General features: G+C 34.1%; 1 protein-coding gene across 1 annotated transcript in view; it reads left to right on the top strand.

The window, feature by feature from the left end:
* LOC133326177 (conserved oligomeric Golgi complex subunit 4) overlaps nt 1–15465 on the top strand; it is a 95411-nt gene that overhangs the window by 15951 nt on the left and 63995 nt on the right. The window contains exon 3 of the mRNA XM_061534854.1: nt 10904–11037. Coding sequence (XP_061390838.1) covers nt 10904–11037 — 134 coding nt within the window. The remainder of the gene's footprint in view (nt 1–10903; nt 11038–15465) is intronic.

Raw genomic sequence — 15465 nt, 5'->3', positions numbered from 1 at the left:
TTCGATTTCGTTCTCTTTGCTCTCATGAGCGCAAACAGTACGATATACAAAACGAAAGAACTAAGTGTGGTGTTCTTTTGTTTCGTTTTGTTCTTTCGAAGAGTACGGTACGAAACGATTGCAAACGTTTCATATAGTTTATTTTCATACTATGGTTACAACATTTGAAATAAATCTTCGTTGCCTTCAAATAAAATTAAATATCGACTCTTCTTCCCAAACATGATATAAAATTTCATAACTTTTACTGACCCTTCTTACATTATTATTGGATTCCGGAAACAATTTACTGGTTTGTCCACCGATTGTGTTTGTAAGTGAAGCTTCGCTGTGAATGGTTGCCTCAGCTAGCGTCTGCTATGACATTTGCATTACCTGGCTTATAAAAAAGTTTGGCGTTGATGAATACAGTCTAATAATACCGTTGGTTAATAAATTCTCTACTTCATTATTGCCAAAATCACTTACACTCAATGGGTAGGGGTAAAGACGCGAATAAACCGGTCCTTCGTCAGTAGTTCTTATGGTAGTATTTTCATTAGTATTATAGACAAGTGATTTTTCAGGATCCACAAATGCTTAGTATTTCTTTGTATCATATTTTCCTCCAATACCTAATGGAATAACTAAGAGTGAAGTTCAAGGTAATGAACTTCACTCTTAGTTATTAAATTTGTGTTGAACGAGGCAAGACATCATATCATGGGCAACAATTTTATTTCTTTTTATCAGCACAACTTGATAGTACCATGCCATCCTGCGGCCGACCCTTACTTTCAGAGTCTACAATGGCACGCTGCTCCTGGGGGGTTACTCTGTATTGCGTTGCGAAAGCAAGTGCGATGCGTTAAGAGTTCAATTTGGTACTCTGTATCGCTCACGCAAACGCATTCGCAAACTAAATCGAAAATTGGGCAACACTGTCACCACAAAGTAAACAATAACGAAGAATGTCAAAAGGAATCGTCAAAAAATTGTAAATAAAAACATATTTTTGTGTGGTACGATTGTTTTTTTAGAAACAAAAATGATGAACGAATTAAAAAAAGAATTTTAAGACAAATATACTCTCCGTAAGTGACCACGGGTATGAAAATAGAAGTACGAATTATGTGACAGACGTTTTCAAATATTTAATTTTTATAGTTTTTTGTTTTCATATAGATATATATTTATATGATTCATATTCATATGAAATAAATGTTCGTTTCAATAAAGATGCGTTTATGTATTCATTAAACGCTCGTCGTTCCAAATGCATTCACAGCTATTCCATCTCCAATAAAAGTGGCCGCTGCTTTGAAATTGCTTGGACAAGGTGGTTATCAATACCAACCTGTAAATATGCACACAAAGTTTCACATTTTATATAAAAATATAATATATTACTTTTTTCCAACCAGCGACATCTCTTACAGGAGGTCCATTTGAATTGAGGTCATCAGCCGGTTTTGTCCACAAATTGTTTGCGCGTTGTTTAGCATTTGAACTCTGCAATTGTCCCTTTGCCAAATCGCTGTTATGCTCCATAAAATCAACTAACAAAATATTGCAAATATTTTTTATATTATCCCCAAAATAATTAATTTAGATATAAATAAAACCTTTAATTTTGCTTACTTACATGTTTCGCTTCCTTTGCGTTTGCTATTTTGTTAACGCAAGATATATGCGGTTAACGAACGAATTTGACATGCGTTTTCGTATTACAGAGTTCGGTGATACCACATTTGCGTAATGTAGATGCGAAAGGAGATACGAAAACGAATTAGGGAGTACCAATTATGCGATGCGATACAATTTGTCTTACGCATCGCAATACAGAGTAACCCCCCTGAAGTGCTGCACTTACAGTAGCATCCACGATTTGCCTAACATGTTCTGCGTTAATACTTTTATTTTTAATCACTTATGATTTTGATGCTTGATTAAACTACTGACATGGATTGGCGTGAATGTTGGCCGCCAGATATTTCAATTTGGTTATTTAATTATATTTATTTTATTAAGATATTATCTCTTGCTTATTAACATTTGATTTTTTTTTGTTAATAGTTGATTTTTTTATTGTTCACTACGTTGAAGGTACATTTGCAGAACACACAACATATCTTTTTAGCGGAAAGGCTAACCTAATAATGGTATTCAATTCAATTGAGAACAAATAATACTCTTAAAATCTGCCTTATTATATTATACAAGTGTAACATCTTAGGCTCGTGTAACATTTGAAAGCGTTGCGTACTAAAATACCCACCTTCAAACCTTTATAGGATTTGTTGAACGTCCGTACTTTTCAAATATGCAACGAAGGTATTTACATTTGTGTCGAAAAAAATCAAAATACGATGTTGTGCTTTTATTCCTTGTTAAATAAAAGTCGAGTTGTAATGCTACTAAAGGTGTAAAGTTTATTTATTGAGATGAGCGTTCAAAGCTACTAATTTAAAAGATAATATGAAATTCACGATAATGTGCGACTTATTGAACTGGCGGTTTCACGACTAAGCGTCATATTGTCCAGTATTTTCATATTTAATATAGAACATATGAGATGTCATATTGTTCATGATGGTTGCCCCTAACATCTCCCTCCTTACGATGAAATGGGTGATCTTGAAATTGGTTTAACTGGATGTCTTCTAGCCGTAATCCTTTTGGGGGACCAATGTGAGGAACCAGTTGGAGTTGCAAAGTCTTCTTGTTGTGTTGATGGATTGATGTCGAACTCTTCGAGTAGGATGTCCAGGGGTACGGTTTTAAAATTGAATAATTGATGGTTCAACATTTTTGTTGCTGTCAGGCCAACCGTTTTGCATATATTGTATTACCTATCTAAAATCATTTTGAAGGTGATTGGAAGAACGGATACGGTTTCGTTTACCTCGCTGCGTATGTCTTCATCGAACGATATTGTTTCTACAATAAATTTGATTTGATATTTGATTTCGAAGTCACATGCGAGTAATATAAGAGCCCATCGTTGTAAACGTTTCTCTGTGTAAACTGGAGTTCCTTTCTTTGAACCGAATATTGCCAAAATGGGGTTTGTGATCCGTGTGCAATGTAAACTTGCGACCAAATAACATTTTATGAAACCGTTGTACTGCAAATATAAGTGTATATTATAATTTTTCCGCTTGTGTTAGAGCTCTTGATATGTGGTATATGGCCTTCATACTTCCGTCGGGAAACGTATGATATATCACTGGGCCTATTCCATGGGATGATGCGTCAGCTGCGACGTGTATAGGCATGTTTGGGTTATAGTACGTGAGAAGCAAATTTGAAGTCAATATGTTCTTGAAATCGTCAAGTGATATTTGCCATTGTTGTGTCCATACGAATTGTGTGTCCTTTTTTAAAAGGTCGTCAAGGGGTTTACGTAATGTTCGCATGTTATGTACATATTTTCCATAATGGTTGATGGAGCCTAGTAATGACATTACCTCAGAAATGTTTTCTGGGATTTTTAAATTTTGAACGGCTGCGATCTTATTTGGATCTGGTTTGATACCATCTTTATCGATTATCTGTGCAAGATAATTTATTTGTATTTGATTTATTTGCATTTTTCGATTTTTAATTTGAAACCGAACTCTTTGATTCTTTGAAGAAGTTTGGTTAAATTTTATTTGTGTTCCGAAATTGTTTCACTTGCAAGCATGATGTCATCTATGTAAGCTTTTGCTCCGATGACACCAGCGTAAAGTTCATCAATAATCCTTTGGAATGCTCCTCGAGCTGATTTTATACCTGGGGTGAAAGGGTTGAATTTACATAATCCTTTTTTGCTTTCATCGTCGACTTCGACTTGGAGGTATGCGTCTGATATGTCTAGATGACTAAATATTACACAGTTGTGGCAGTCTGCTGCATATCTTGATGAATTTACTGGAGTAATGATACCTTGACGTTTATTTTCTATTTCAATCCTTGCTGCGAAGGGAACTGGTCTTTTAGGAAAGAATACTGGTTTTGCATCTGGCAATAGCTTCATGTTGACTTTTGTTTTCACAGGCCTAGGCTAATGTTGTCATAGACAGATTGATACTTACTTTTTAATTCTGCTACGTCGTCTTCAAATGTAATTTGATGGCACCAGGACGTTATTGGTTTTTGTTATAAATTGAAAGACTGTATCCAATCGATTCCCATGATGTTGAGTTTGTCCATATCTGATATATAGCATTTTAATGTTTTTGTGTTGTCACCGATCGTAATTTTGCTTTCAATTTCTGCTATTAGCTTGATTGAATGTGTGTTTGCGTCGCTAGCACAGTCGTCTGTTGTGTATTCTTCTGGCTTACCTATGGATTTCCATGTTGCGACTGATATTGTTGATATGTCTGATGTGGTATCAATTTGAAGCTTTACTGGGTTGATTGATGTTCTAGGAAATTGATGTTCTTTGTTTGGAAAACTGCATTCGTGTTGAATGGTTTCTTCGAATTGTTGGATGTTTTGGATTTGTTTTCTTTGTTGTCGGACGCTGATTTGAAATTTTTGCCTGTTTTTGCGATGTCACAAATGTTGTCTTTGTGACCAATTTGATGACATTTGCTGTACTTGTGCTTCCAATATGTACAAAATTTTGCGTAGTGTAGGTCTCCGCAGCACCAACATGGTGATTTAGGTATTTTGTTTTTCTTGAAGCCTTGTGTATGCTTGATGAGTGAACAGACGGTTTTTGATTGATGTTCAATCATAATGTTGCCTGCCTTGAGGTCGAGAATCCGTTGTGTTTCGTCCACTAGTTGATCTATATTTATTGTTAAACGTATTCTTATTTTGTTGTCTTTTGCTGACATGAGTCCAAGGACGAAAATGTGACATTTGAATTGATCGATTTTCAATTCGTTCATTTAAAATTGTTCGCATTGTAGGTTTACTCTGCTTGCGTATTCTCTGAAATCCTCACTGTCGTTCTTCGATTATTGAAGGCATTTGTACCTTTGTGCAACTTGTGTCCTCAGGTTTTGCTGGTAAAACGTAGTTGGCAAATCTTTCGTGTACTTGGTTTGACATTTTCCGTCATAAAAGTGCTACTATGTCATGGTCTTCGAGTGTGTTTGCCTCTTTTTCGAAAACATGAACCAACCTGTTGTACCACGCCTGAAATATAAGTCCGCATTCTGGTTCGTACTCGAATGCTGTCATTGATTGTGCCAGTGATTCCATTAGCGCCGCTTTAGACGTATTTGGATTTTGTGGTTGTTGTGTGAAACTTGCTATGCCTTGCGTGTGAAGTAGCTCTGCCATGTGCTTCAGCAATTGCGTCTGTTGTAACATTGTTTTTTGTTGCTCTGCTAGCAAATGCAAAATTGTGTCTTGAGACATTTTGTTTGTTAGCAATTTACTGTGTGCGAAATTATTGATTAAATGCCAATATCTTCGTCGCCACTTTTGTTGTGCTTTTATTCCTTGGTAAATAAAAGTCGAGTTGTAATGCTACTAAAGATGTAAAGTTTATTTATTAAGATGAGCGTTCACAGCTACCAATTTAAAAGATAAAATGGAATTCACGAGAATGTGCGACTTATTGAACTGTCGGTTGCACGACTAAGCGTCATATTGTCCAGTATTGCCATATTTATTATCGAACATATGAGATACCATATTGTTCATGAGGGTTGCCCCTAACATACGCATTGTCATTGTTGAACATTTCCAACTTTATACTCGGATGCGCAATGCGTATTTGGGTAGTATTTATTGGAATACATATATTTAACTTTTGAGGTGAATAAAATTGTACGCATGAATTTAGGTACGAAAAAGCAAAACGTGTAGCTGGACGTCTATCAATTCTATTCAGAAACAAATATTTACCGCAGAGTACAAAACTTCTCTTATATAAAGTGGCCATAAGATCAATTATTTTATATGGACTTCCCATTTGGTTCACTATCTCTCCTACTGTGGCCAAAGAAGTGGAGATATTTGAACGTTATATCCTACGTAAATGTATAAATCAACATTACGAAAACCCGACAAAGAAGTTTTCAAACACTCACATTTATGGTAAAGCTGGAGTCCAACCTTTCTGCCAACACGCATTCTATCTCTTAAAGAAGTTTGTAGATGGGCTAGAGTCACACGAAAATCCTATTATCAACTCTATATATGAAACGGAAAAACACGTATCTTGGTCAAATTCAACATATTTATCTGCCATTGGCATTATCAACGAAAGCCTCGACATTGATCCAGACAATTGTAATGTACCTGATTTTTATAAGCCAACACAAAGAGCCCACAGAGGCTAAACATAAACATATATATTTATATTTATAAAATTATATTTATAAATTCAATTTTTGAGTTATGCTCTTTCGTTTTAATTTATGTGTTTTGTTTTGACATATATTTTCTAAACACCATCTGTGATATTTACACATACATACTTTTTTTTACCATATGTTCATCTAACATACTCGCTGTTTGATAAAGATATTAGCAGTCTCTTGTTATCTCTTTTTAATTGTTATGTATTTTTAAGTAATTTATTATCTACAGACACACACGCTCTGTTAAAAAATGTTAAGGCCGTGAGCAAGCCTTGCTCTTCATTCATTTTGCACGTACGCATTTCCGTATATTCATTTTAAGCATGTAGCATCAATGCATTTAATTATTGGATTAGAATAAGACAAATATAGTTCTAAATTATCATGTCATCATTTTACTTTACATTAACCATGTTATCGAAATAAGAAGAAGACTCAATAAAAAAATTTACTTACTTAAAAAAAATTTAGGTACGACCCTTATATAAAAATTTCGAATTCGAATCAAAAACGCCTAATATTATTTGAATGTAAAATTTTATGGTTCTTATAAAAACGTTTTAGATTAGATTTTCTTTCTTTTTTCGTTTCAATTCGTTTTTTGAACTACAAAATGAATTTCCCTCATTTTGCACATCACATTTCTAATACTGCTTATAGCTAGACAGACATTATCCCAATTTGCATGAGTTGTTAATGCACAAAACCTAACTGTCGAAATTCAATTGACTGTTGTCAAATTTGTTTATGTTTGTAAAAAGAAAAGTGAGAAACAAACACTAGTCTTCCACTTTGTTATGTATCAATTCAATTTATTTCATAAACAAGAACCTAGCCAAAAGGGCCATGAGCGATTCCAAAAACTTCTTTACATGGACTACTACAAAAGCTTAAAATTAACAGTATATCACTTAATTATATCATAAACAACAATACGTGAACTACTCCAACATTAAGATGACATTAAAAAATATGAGGTCAACATTTTTCCCTACACCCAAGCAAACACCAGTTCTGATACAAAAACTGTTTCATAAATTTAGAAACTCTGGTCTGTCAGGATTAAATAAATTATTAATTTGTTAATGCAAATCGTCTCGTCTCTCTTTTATATATGATACTAGCAAAGTACCCGCTACTTAGTATGCGGAACAGGAATAATAAAATATTTCATATGGAAATCGTTGTACTATAGTTCTAAATTCCACCTCTATTCGTACATTTAATATCAAGTTTATTACCATTAAGTACTCTTCATACACATAAGCACTATTTTCCGAAATCCACACATTAGCAAAAACGTACAGGTTCCACATGTAATTCCATTTAGAACTTTTCGAACACATAATTATACATTTTCAAGACTACCTCTATACCGTCACCTCCACTAAATTTAGTACCAAAAACCCTTTGGTCCTTCTTTCTAACTCTCTGTCAATGACCAACATTCTAAATTTTAGGTTTCCAGCACTCTCCGTTACCCAAATTCAAATTATTCCAAATTTAGTGAATTTTCTATTCGATTTACTATTGGTATACATAAATTCGAGCTTCCAAAGTTGCCTCCATAGCTCAATACTACACTTCAACAGTAATTTTAATTAAAAAATTCGGGAGTCCAGCTCTATCCGTTCACACGTAATCAAGTTGTACCAAATATAGTACTATTTAGTACACATAGGTAATATGCTTCCATATCTCAATTCTATATTCAAACATCAACCATTAGTCCAAATTATGGGTTTCCAGCTCTCTCCGTTCACCCAACTCCATCTAGTGCCGTTTAGTACTTTTCGTACACATAAATACGAGTTTCCAAAGATGTCTCTATAGCTCAATCTTCAACAGAAATCTTAATTCCACATATACCTTTCGTACCAATAAGTACGAATTTCATAATCTACCTCAGTCGTACACTCCAACAGTCATTTTAATTCCCAATTTGAAGACTTCAGCTCTATCTGTTCACCTAAATCCAACTTCCACCAAATTTAGTACCATTTTGTACTTTTCGTACAAATAAGTACGATTTTTTAAAGCTAATTCCGATTATCACGATTCCATCTCTACACACTCAAATGAGAGTAATTAGTACGGAATTTAGTACCATTTTACACTTTTATACACATAAGTACGAATGTCTTAAACCATTTCCGTACATCAACACCACTTCCCAACCTGTATTCCATTTAAAATGTCAAGATTCAAGCTATATATGTTCAATATATATACAATAGGAACTAAATTCAGTAAAGTTTAGTTCCTTTAGTACACTTATAGGTCGAATTTCCAAAAACCCTTTTGCACATCTTTCTAACTTTCCATTAGTGACCAACATTCCAAATTTCAGAATTCTAGGTCTTCACGTTCGCTAATAAAAAGGGTACCATATTTGTTACATTTTAGTACTTTTCGTACCCTTCTACTTCCAACAAAACTTCCTGCATACCCCGATCCTACACCCTCATAATGATTCCAAATTCAAATTTAAATGTACCAAATTTTATACAGAGTAGTACGAATTTCCAATACTTCTTACTAAACCCACACCCCCACAGTTATCCTAAATCCAAGTTTCAGAATTCCAACTCTATCGGTTCATCCACTATTCAATTTGTACCAAATTTAGTACACTGTAGTACGAATTTCCAAAACTTCCTACTTAACCTAAACCTGCACTCCAAGTGATCCTAATTCCAAGTTTCAGAATTCCAACGCTATCGGTTCACTCACAATCCAAATTGTACCAAATTTAGTACACAGTACAATAGGAACTAAATTCAGTAATGTTTAGTACCTTTAGTACACTTATAGGTCGAATTTCCAAAAACCCTTTTGCACATCTTTCTAACTTTCCATTAGTGACCAACATTCCAAATTTCAGAATTCTAGGTCTTCACGTTCGCTAATAAAAAGGGTACCATATTTGTTACATTTTAGTACTTTTCGTACCCTTCTACTTCCAACAAAACTTCCTGCATACCCCGATCTTACACCCTCATAATGATTCCAAATTCAAATTTAAATGTACCAAATTTAGTACAGAGTAGTACGAATTTCCAATACTTCTTACTAAACCCACACCCCCACAGTTATCCTAAATCCAAGTTTCAGAATTCCAACTCTATCGGTTCATCCACAATTCAATTTGTACCAAATTTAATACACTGTAGTACGAATTTCCAAAACTTCCTACTTAACCTAAACCTATACTCCAAGTGATCCTAATTCCAAGTTTCAGAATTCCAACGCTATCGGTTCACTCACAATCCAAATTGTACCAAATTTAGTACACAGTAGTATGAATTTCCAAAACCTCCAACTTACCCTAACCCTACAACCCCACAGTGACCCTAAATCCAAGTTTCAGGATTCCGACTCCATCGGTTCACCCTCAATTCAAATTGTACAAAATTTAGTGCATAGTAGTACCAATTTCCAAAACTTCCTAAATACCCCAATCCTACACCCCCACAGTGATCCTAAATCCAAGTTTTAGGATTCCAACTCTTTCGGTTCACCTACAGTTCAAATTGTACGATATTTAGTACACAGTAGTACGAATTTCCAAAACGTCCCACTTAACCCAAACTTTCACCCCAGAGTGATCCTAAATCCAAGATTTAGGATTCCAACTCTGTCGGTTCACCCACAATTCAAATTGTACCAAATTTAGTACACATTATTAAAAATTTTAAAAACTTCCTACATATCTCGATCTTACACCCCAACAGTGATCCTGACTCCAAATTTCATGATTCTAGCTCTATTGGTTCGCATAAAATTCAAATTGTACCAAATTTATTACCATTTAGTACCCATGAATATAAATTACTGAAACTGGTAAAAAATTCCAAAACTACGTACATTACCAGTCCTACACTCCGACGGTAATGTTAATTTCAAATTTCAGGATTCCAGCTCGATTTGTATCTCCAAATTAAATTTGTACCAAATATAGTACCATATAGTACTTTTCGTACACATGAGTACACGCTTCCAAAACCATCTCCTTAAATGGACTCTACATCTCATCCCTAATTCGCATTCCAAATTTCAAGTTTTTAACTCTATCAATTCACATGCTACGAAATTGTACAAAATTAAGTACATTTTAGTACTTTTCGGATATTTATAGTTCGAATTCCCAAAAACCCGTTGGTACATCTATCCTACACTCAGCGACCACCAATCCAAATTTCAGAGTTCTAGATCTACCGGTTCGCCAAATACAAATGGTACTTTTTAGTACTTTTCGTACCGTTCTAGTACGAATTTCCAAAAACGCTTTTGTACATCTTCCTAACTTTACATCAGTGACCCACATTCCAAATTTTAGAATTCTAGCTCTTCCCGTTCGCCTAATACAAAGGGTACCATATTTGGTACATTTTAGTACTTTTCGTACCCTTCTAGTTCGAATTTCCAAAAACCCAGCCTTATCTCACGCCTACACACCAACCCACACTCAAAATTTCAAGCTTCTAGCTTTAGCCGTTTCGTCTGGGCGATGATCTGTCAGTCACTCACTCACTTAACACTAAGCTCTTTTATATATATAGATATTGTTATTTACCTCTAAACATTTTTAATAAATTTTATTCTCTTTCTAGTTGGATATCGAAGAAGTCTCTGACGAAAGATCGCTTATTAATGATAAACTAGAAAACTTAAATAAGTTGCTTCAAAATTCCGATTTAAGACGTCAAGCTCAAGAACTACTGGGAACCTATCTGCTATTCGAAAGGTAATTATATAGTATGTATGAGTAATACAACATTATTATTTCATGTTATATTGCATTATATTTAATATTGAAAACTTAGTGAATTTTGGATGTGTTAGAAAAATATTGTAAAATTATCTCTATTAAAGTGAACTTCAACAATAATACACTTTAATAGGTAAAAAGGTGATGTACAAGAAAATATTAAATTAAGAGTTAAAGGGCATATACATTAGAACTTTTTACCGGGTTAACCTACATTATGAGGAATTATTAGATATATATGCAAAGGAATTGACAATTGAAACCCACTGGGTTAACGGAATCCGGTTAAATGTAAACGTAGCTATATACTATGAATGTTTGTGCCAGAAACATATCTTAAGATTATATTTTAATATTAAATTGAATATGAATTCACCCCTGGCATTAGAGTCGCTGATCGCCCAGTGATCCATTGGCTGTACGGCCCATGACTAGGTAATTATAGCTAGTCCAAATTCTAACGAATTTTAATTTTGGATAAGAACCACAATTGAGAGGGAATGACATAATGTGAGATTACCAACCAGTAACATATATATTAGTGTAGGCTCTGCATACAATACAACATAATATTCAGTTCTCATATAATAGTTCATGAGAGAACATCGTTTGATCTCAAACAGATGTTTTGTTACTGAGCACTTTTTTTTTGCATATTTTCCTTTAAACTCATAAATCTTTTACGATTATTCAATTTAATTCATATGAGGAAAACGATCATTTTTTGAAACGATCAAATTATAATCGGTAGGCTGTACTCGATTCGGATTGTGACAGAAGAACAAAAGATCGCGGTTAGACGCAACAGCTTTTGTGCCCCTTCCAACTAAGAAACCAAATTATGATGGAGTGTCCCGATTTGTAATTGCCTCCGGTGTTTCCAACAACATATTCCAGATTGGTAGAGGCATCAAAAACATTTACCGTGAATATTCTGAAGTTTCTGAACTTCGTGGTTGGTACCTACTTATCAAAGTCAATAATATCAGAGCCTTCAAAAAGTTCATAAGTGCGAATTATATAGTTCCTCTTCCTAGATTGAAGCATTCTCAAAAACCGGATGAAGAGATACTCAAAGATTTAGCCGAATTCGATGTTATTGCTACACGGAAGTTTATGAAATGGGAAAGAAGTGAATTGTTTACCACAGGTGAATCGGTTCTTTCTTTTAATTTAATACATCCTCCAAACTTCATCGATATAGGTTGGCATACCATTTCCAGTTCGTGATTATTTCCCGAATCCACTAAGGTGCAAATGTTGGAACATACCAAAAACCATTGCATGGGTACTACACTTTGCAAGGAACGTGCTATAATCCCTCTACATAACAAGGAAACATTATGTTAACTGACACACACGCATCATACGACAGTACATATCCAACATTTTTAAACCACTAATCGGCGAACAAAATCAAAATCATTCAAAGGTACAATCGTAAGGCTTGGAAAATATTCGAGAGTAATCCGTTTTCACAAGTAATAAAGAATAATAAAGATGCTCAAAGAAAAAGTTCCTCCGAGGAAAACACAATATCTTCAACGTTACAGTCCAACAAAGCTCCGCACCAGTTGTTACTTCCACAAAGTCACCTTCACCAACACAACATAGATGACTTAATTTCCTTCTTGCTCTAATAATTCTAACCCCGAACATAACAACATATTAACGTAAATACAGAAAAAGAGAAATTATTAGATAAACTTCACACAAAAATATCAACTTTGAAAGCAAAAAAAAAAAAAAAAACAAGTTGTTATTTAAACCAGAGCTCCGATTTGCTCGATTTTACTCGCGAGTGAAAAATACCGATAGGGAGTAAGTAAAGAGTACGAGTTTTTTAGGGAGTATACTCTCCACTCTGGGAGTGCTCGCGAGTACTCCTTGATGAAGAAAAAGAGTGTGAGTCAAAATGTTCGAAATAGAGTATGAGTTCACTCTAAGAGTGAGATCGATTATTTTGTTTACTGAAAATGTGAAATACAAATAAAAATCTTATACCATATAAGATTTTTATATGTTTTTTATTTTAATTTATAAAATGAATTCAACCGTGTGATTTAATTAATTCAATATTTTTTTAAAAGCATAAACACCTCCAAACAAATTTTTAAAATGGTATTCATTAAAAAATGTGGAAAAGTATTCTCCAAAAATATTAAAAGCGCTGGTTTGAAAGAAAACCCATGAATGCATAAATGGTTCATTATTTAATTATAGTATCAAAATATTGTCGAGGGTTTCAATTTGGAGGCTGGTTCGTCTTGCTGTCACTATTTCAGACTTACATAAAGTGAACGCAGAGAACGAGCTTGTTGATGCATGCATTCCCAGCAGTACAGCAAACCAAACATCACAAAACAAACAAACAATGCACACAAACAACATCAAGTAAAACAACGGTATCACAACAAAAACATAAATAAAACTAAAAGAGTACTCGGCAAGAGTGTAATCTGCTCGATTTCGAGCGTATTTCACTCCCACTCGAAAACGAGCGAAGCACTTGCGCTCTTATTTGAGTGGCAGAGAAAAATAGAGTATACTCTATTTACTTTTTCTACTCGCAAGAGTACTCCCGCTCGAATTCGAGCGAGTTTCACTCTTCACTCGAATTCGAGCGAGCATTTCGAAGCTCTGATTTAAACGCATTATGAAGCTTCACCCAAAAAGTCATCATTAACAAGTATAGCACTAACATCAAGAAGAAATGCAATTGATGAGATGGAAGATGTCTCGTATGTCTTCGTAATATTAATTTACTCATGCTTATAAATTTTTCAGTACTAATGGTTCTAGATTCTAACATCACTACCCTACAGTGGAATACTCAAGGGTTCATTTGTCACAACTTTGCCCTTGAAATGTTAATAACTTTGCACAATCGTAGTGTCATTGTATTGCAAGAGATTTACATCACCAGGTTAGGTAATATTTCACCATAATAAAGACAACAACTTTTCAAAATCAGGAACAGCAATTCTAGTCAAGACTAATCTAAGTGAAATTAACATTTTCGAATCTTCTGAAAATTTTCTATTTCAGTCTTTATCATTAGGCTGCCTCTATACATTATAAACGTATATAAAGAGCACGACATTCCATTAACACGTGAAATGATCAATCCAATAAACGGTCCATCACTCCCACTATGTGGTTTAAATACTCAAAATACATTATGGGGATCTTCCGACACCTCTTAAGGAGTGCAGATAAAAATGGACTTGTTATTCTCAACGACGACTCCCCTATCTTATTGAGCACATACAGCCATAGGAATCTCCATGTGTCACTCTGATTTATCTTTTTCATTTTCTCATCCTCATATCAAATGCCATTCCTATCCCAATCAAGAACTTGTATTCCACGATTTATAGATACTAAAGCCACTGGAGCCTCTTTCAAACTAAATTACTTATTTAGATCTCCAACTTCATTAATTCGGAAAATGTTAATAAAGAGGCCAGGAACAAAAACATTTTAGAGTGTTCCGGTACACAAACATTAAAAAATATTTTAGTGTTACTGTTCCGGAGCACAACGAAATACGTAGTGTTCCACATCTTGTTACACTAAAATCATAGGAGCACTAAAAATCGTAGTGTTCCACTTGATAGAACACTTAACATCATAGTGTTATACTTACTAGAACACTTAACTTCGTAATGTTCCACATGTCGGAACACACAGAAAAAAGAAATTTATTTACTTCTATTTTTTGTATAAAGAAATACAATTGTTCGTTTGCCAGAATTCATTTTAATGGAACATTAAACGTTTATTGATTTAATTCAGATTAAGAAAACATAAATAATAAAAGAAATGTGCGACGTGAAAACATAAAATAATGTTAAAAACATACATACATTAGAACTTTTTACCGGGTTAACCTACATTATGAGGAATTATTAGATATATATGCAAAGGAATTGACAATTGAAACCCACTGGGTTAACGGAATCCGGTTAAATGTAAACGTAGCTATATACTATGAATGTTTGTGCCAGAAACATATCTTAAGATTATATTTTAATATTAAATTGAATATGAATTCACCCCTGGCATTAGAGTCGCTGATCGCCCAGTGATCCCATTGGCTGTACGGCCCATGACTAGGTAATTATAGCTAGTCCAAATTCTAACGAATTTTAATTTTGGATAAGAACCACAATTGAGAGGGAATGACATAATGTGAGATTACCAACCAGTAACATATATATTAGTGTAGGCTCTGCATACAATACAACATAATATTCAGTTCTCATATAATAGTTCATGAGAGAACATCGTTTGATCTCAAACAGATGTTTTGTTACTGAGCACTTTTTTTTTGCATATTTTCCTTTAAACTCATAAATCTTTTACGATTATTCAATTTAATTCATATGAGGAAAACGATCA

The sequence above is a fragment of the Musca vetustissima genome, unplaced genomic scaffold (genome assembly GCF_032173495.1).
Source record: "Musca vetustissima isolate MV318-11 ecotype Yass unplaced genomic scaffold, APGP_CSIRO_Mvet_v1 utg35446, whole genome shotgun sequence".
NCBI lineage: Eukaryota > Metazoa > Arthropoda > Insecta > Diptera > Muscidae > Musca > Musca vetustissima.
This window is presented reverse-complemented; position numbering and strand designations above follow the sequence as displayed.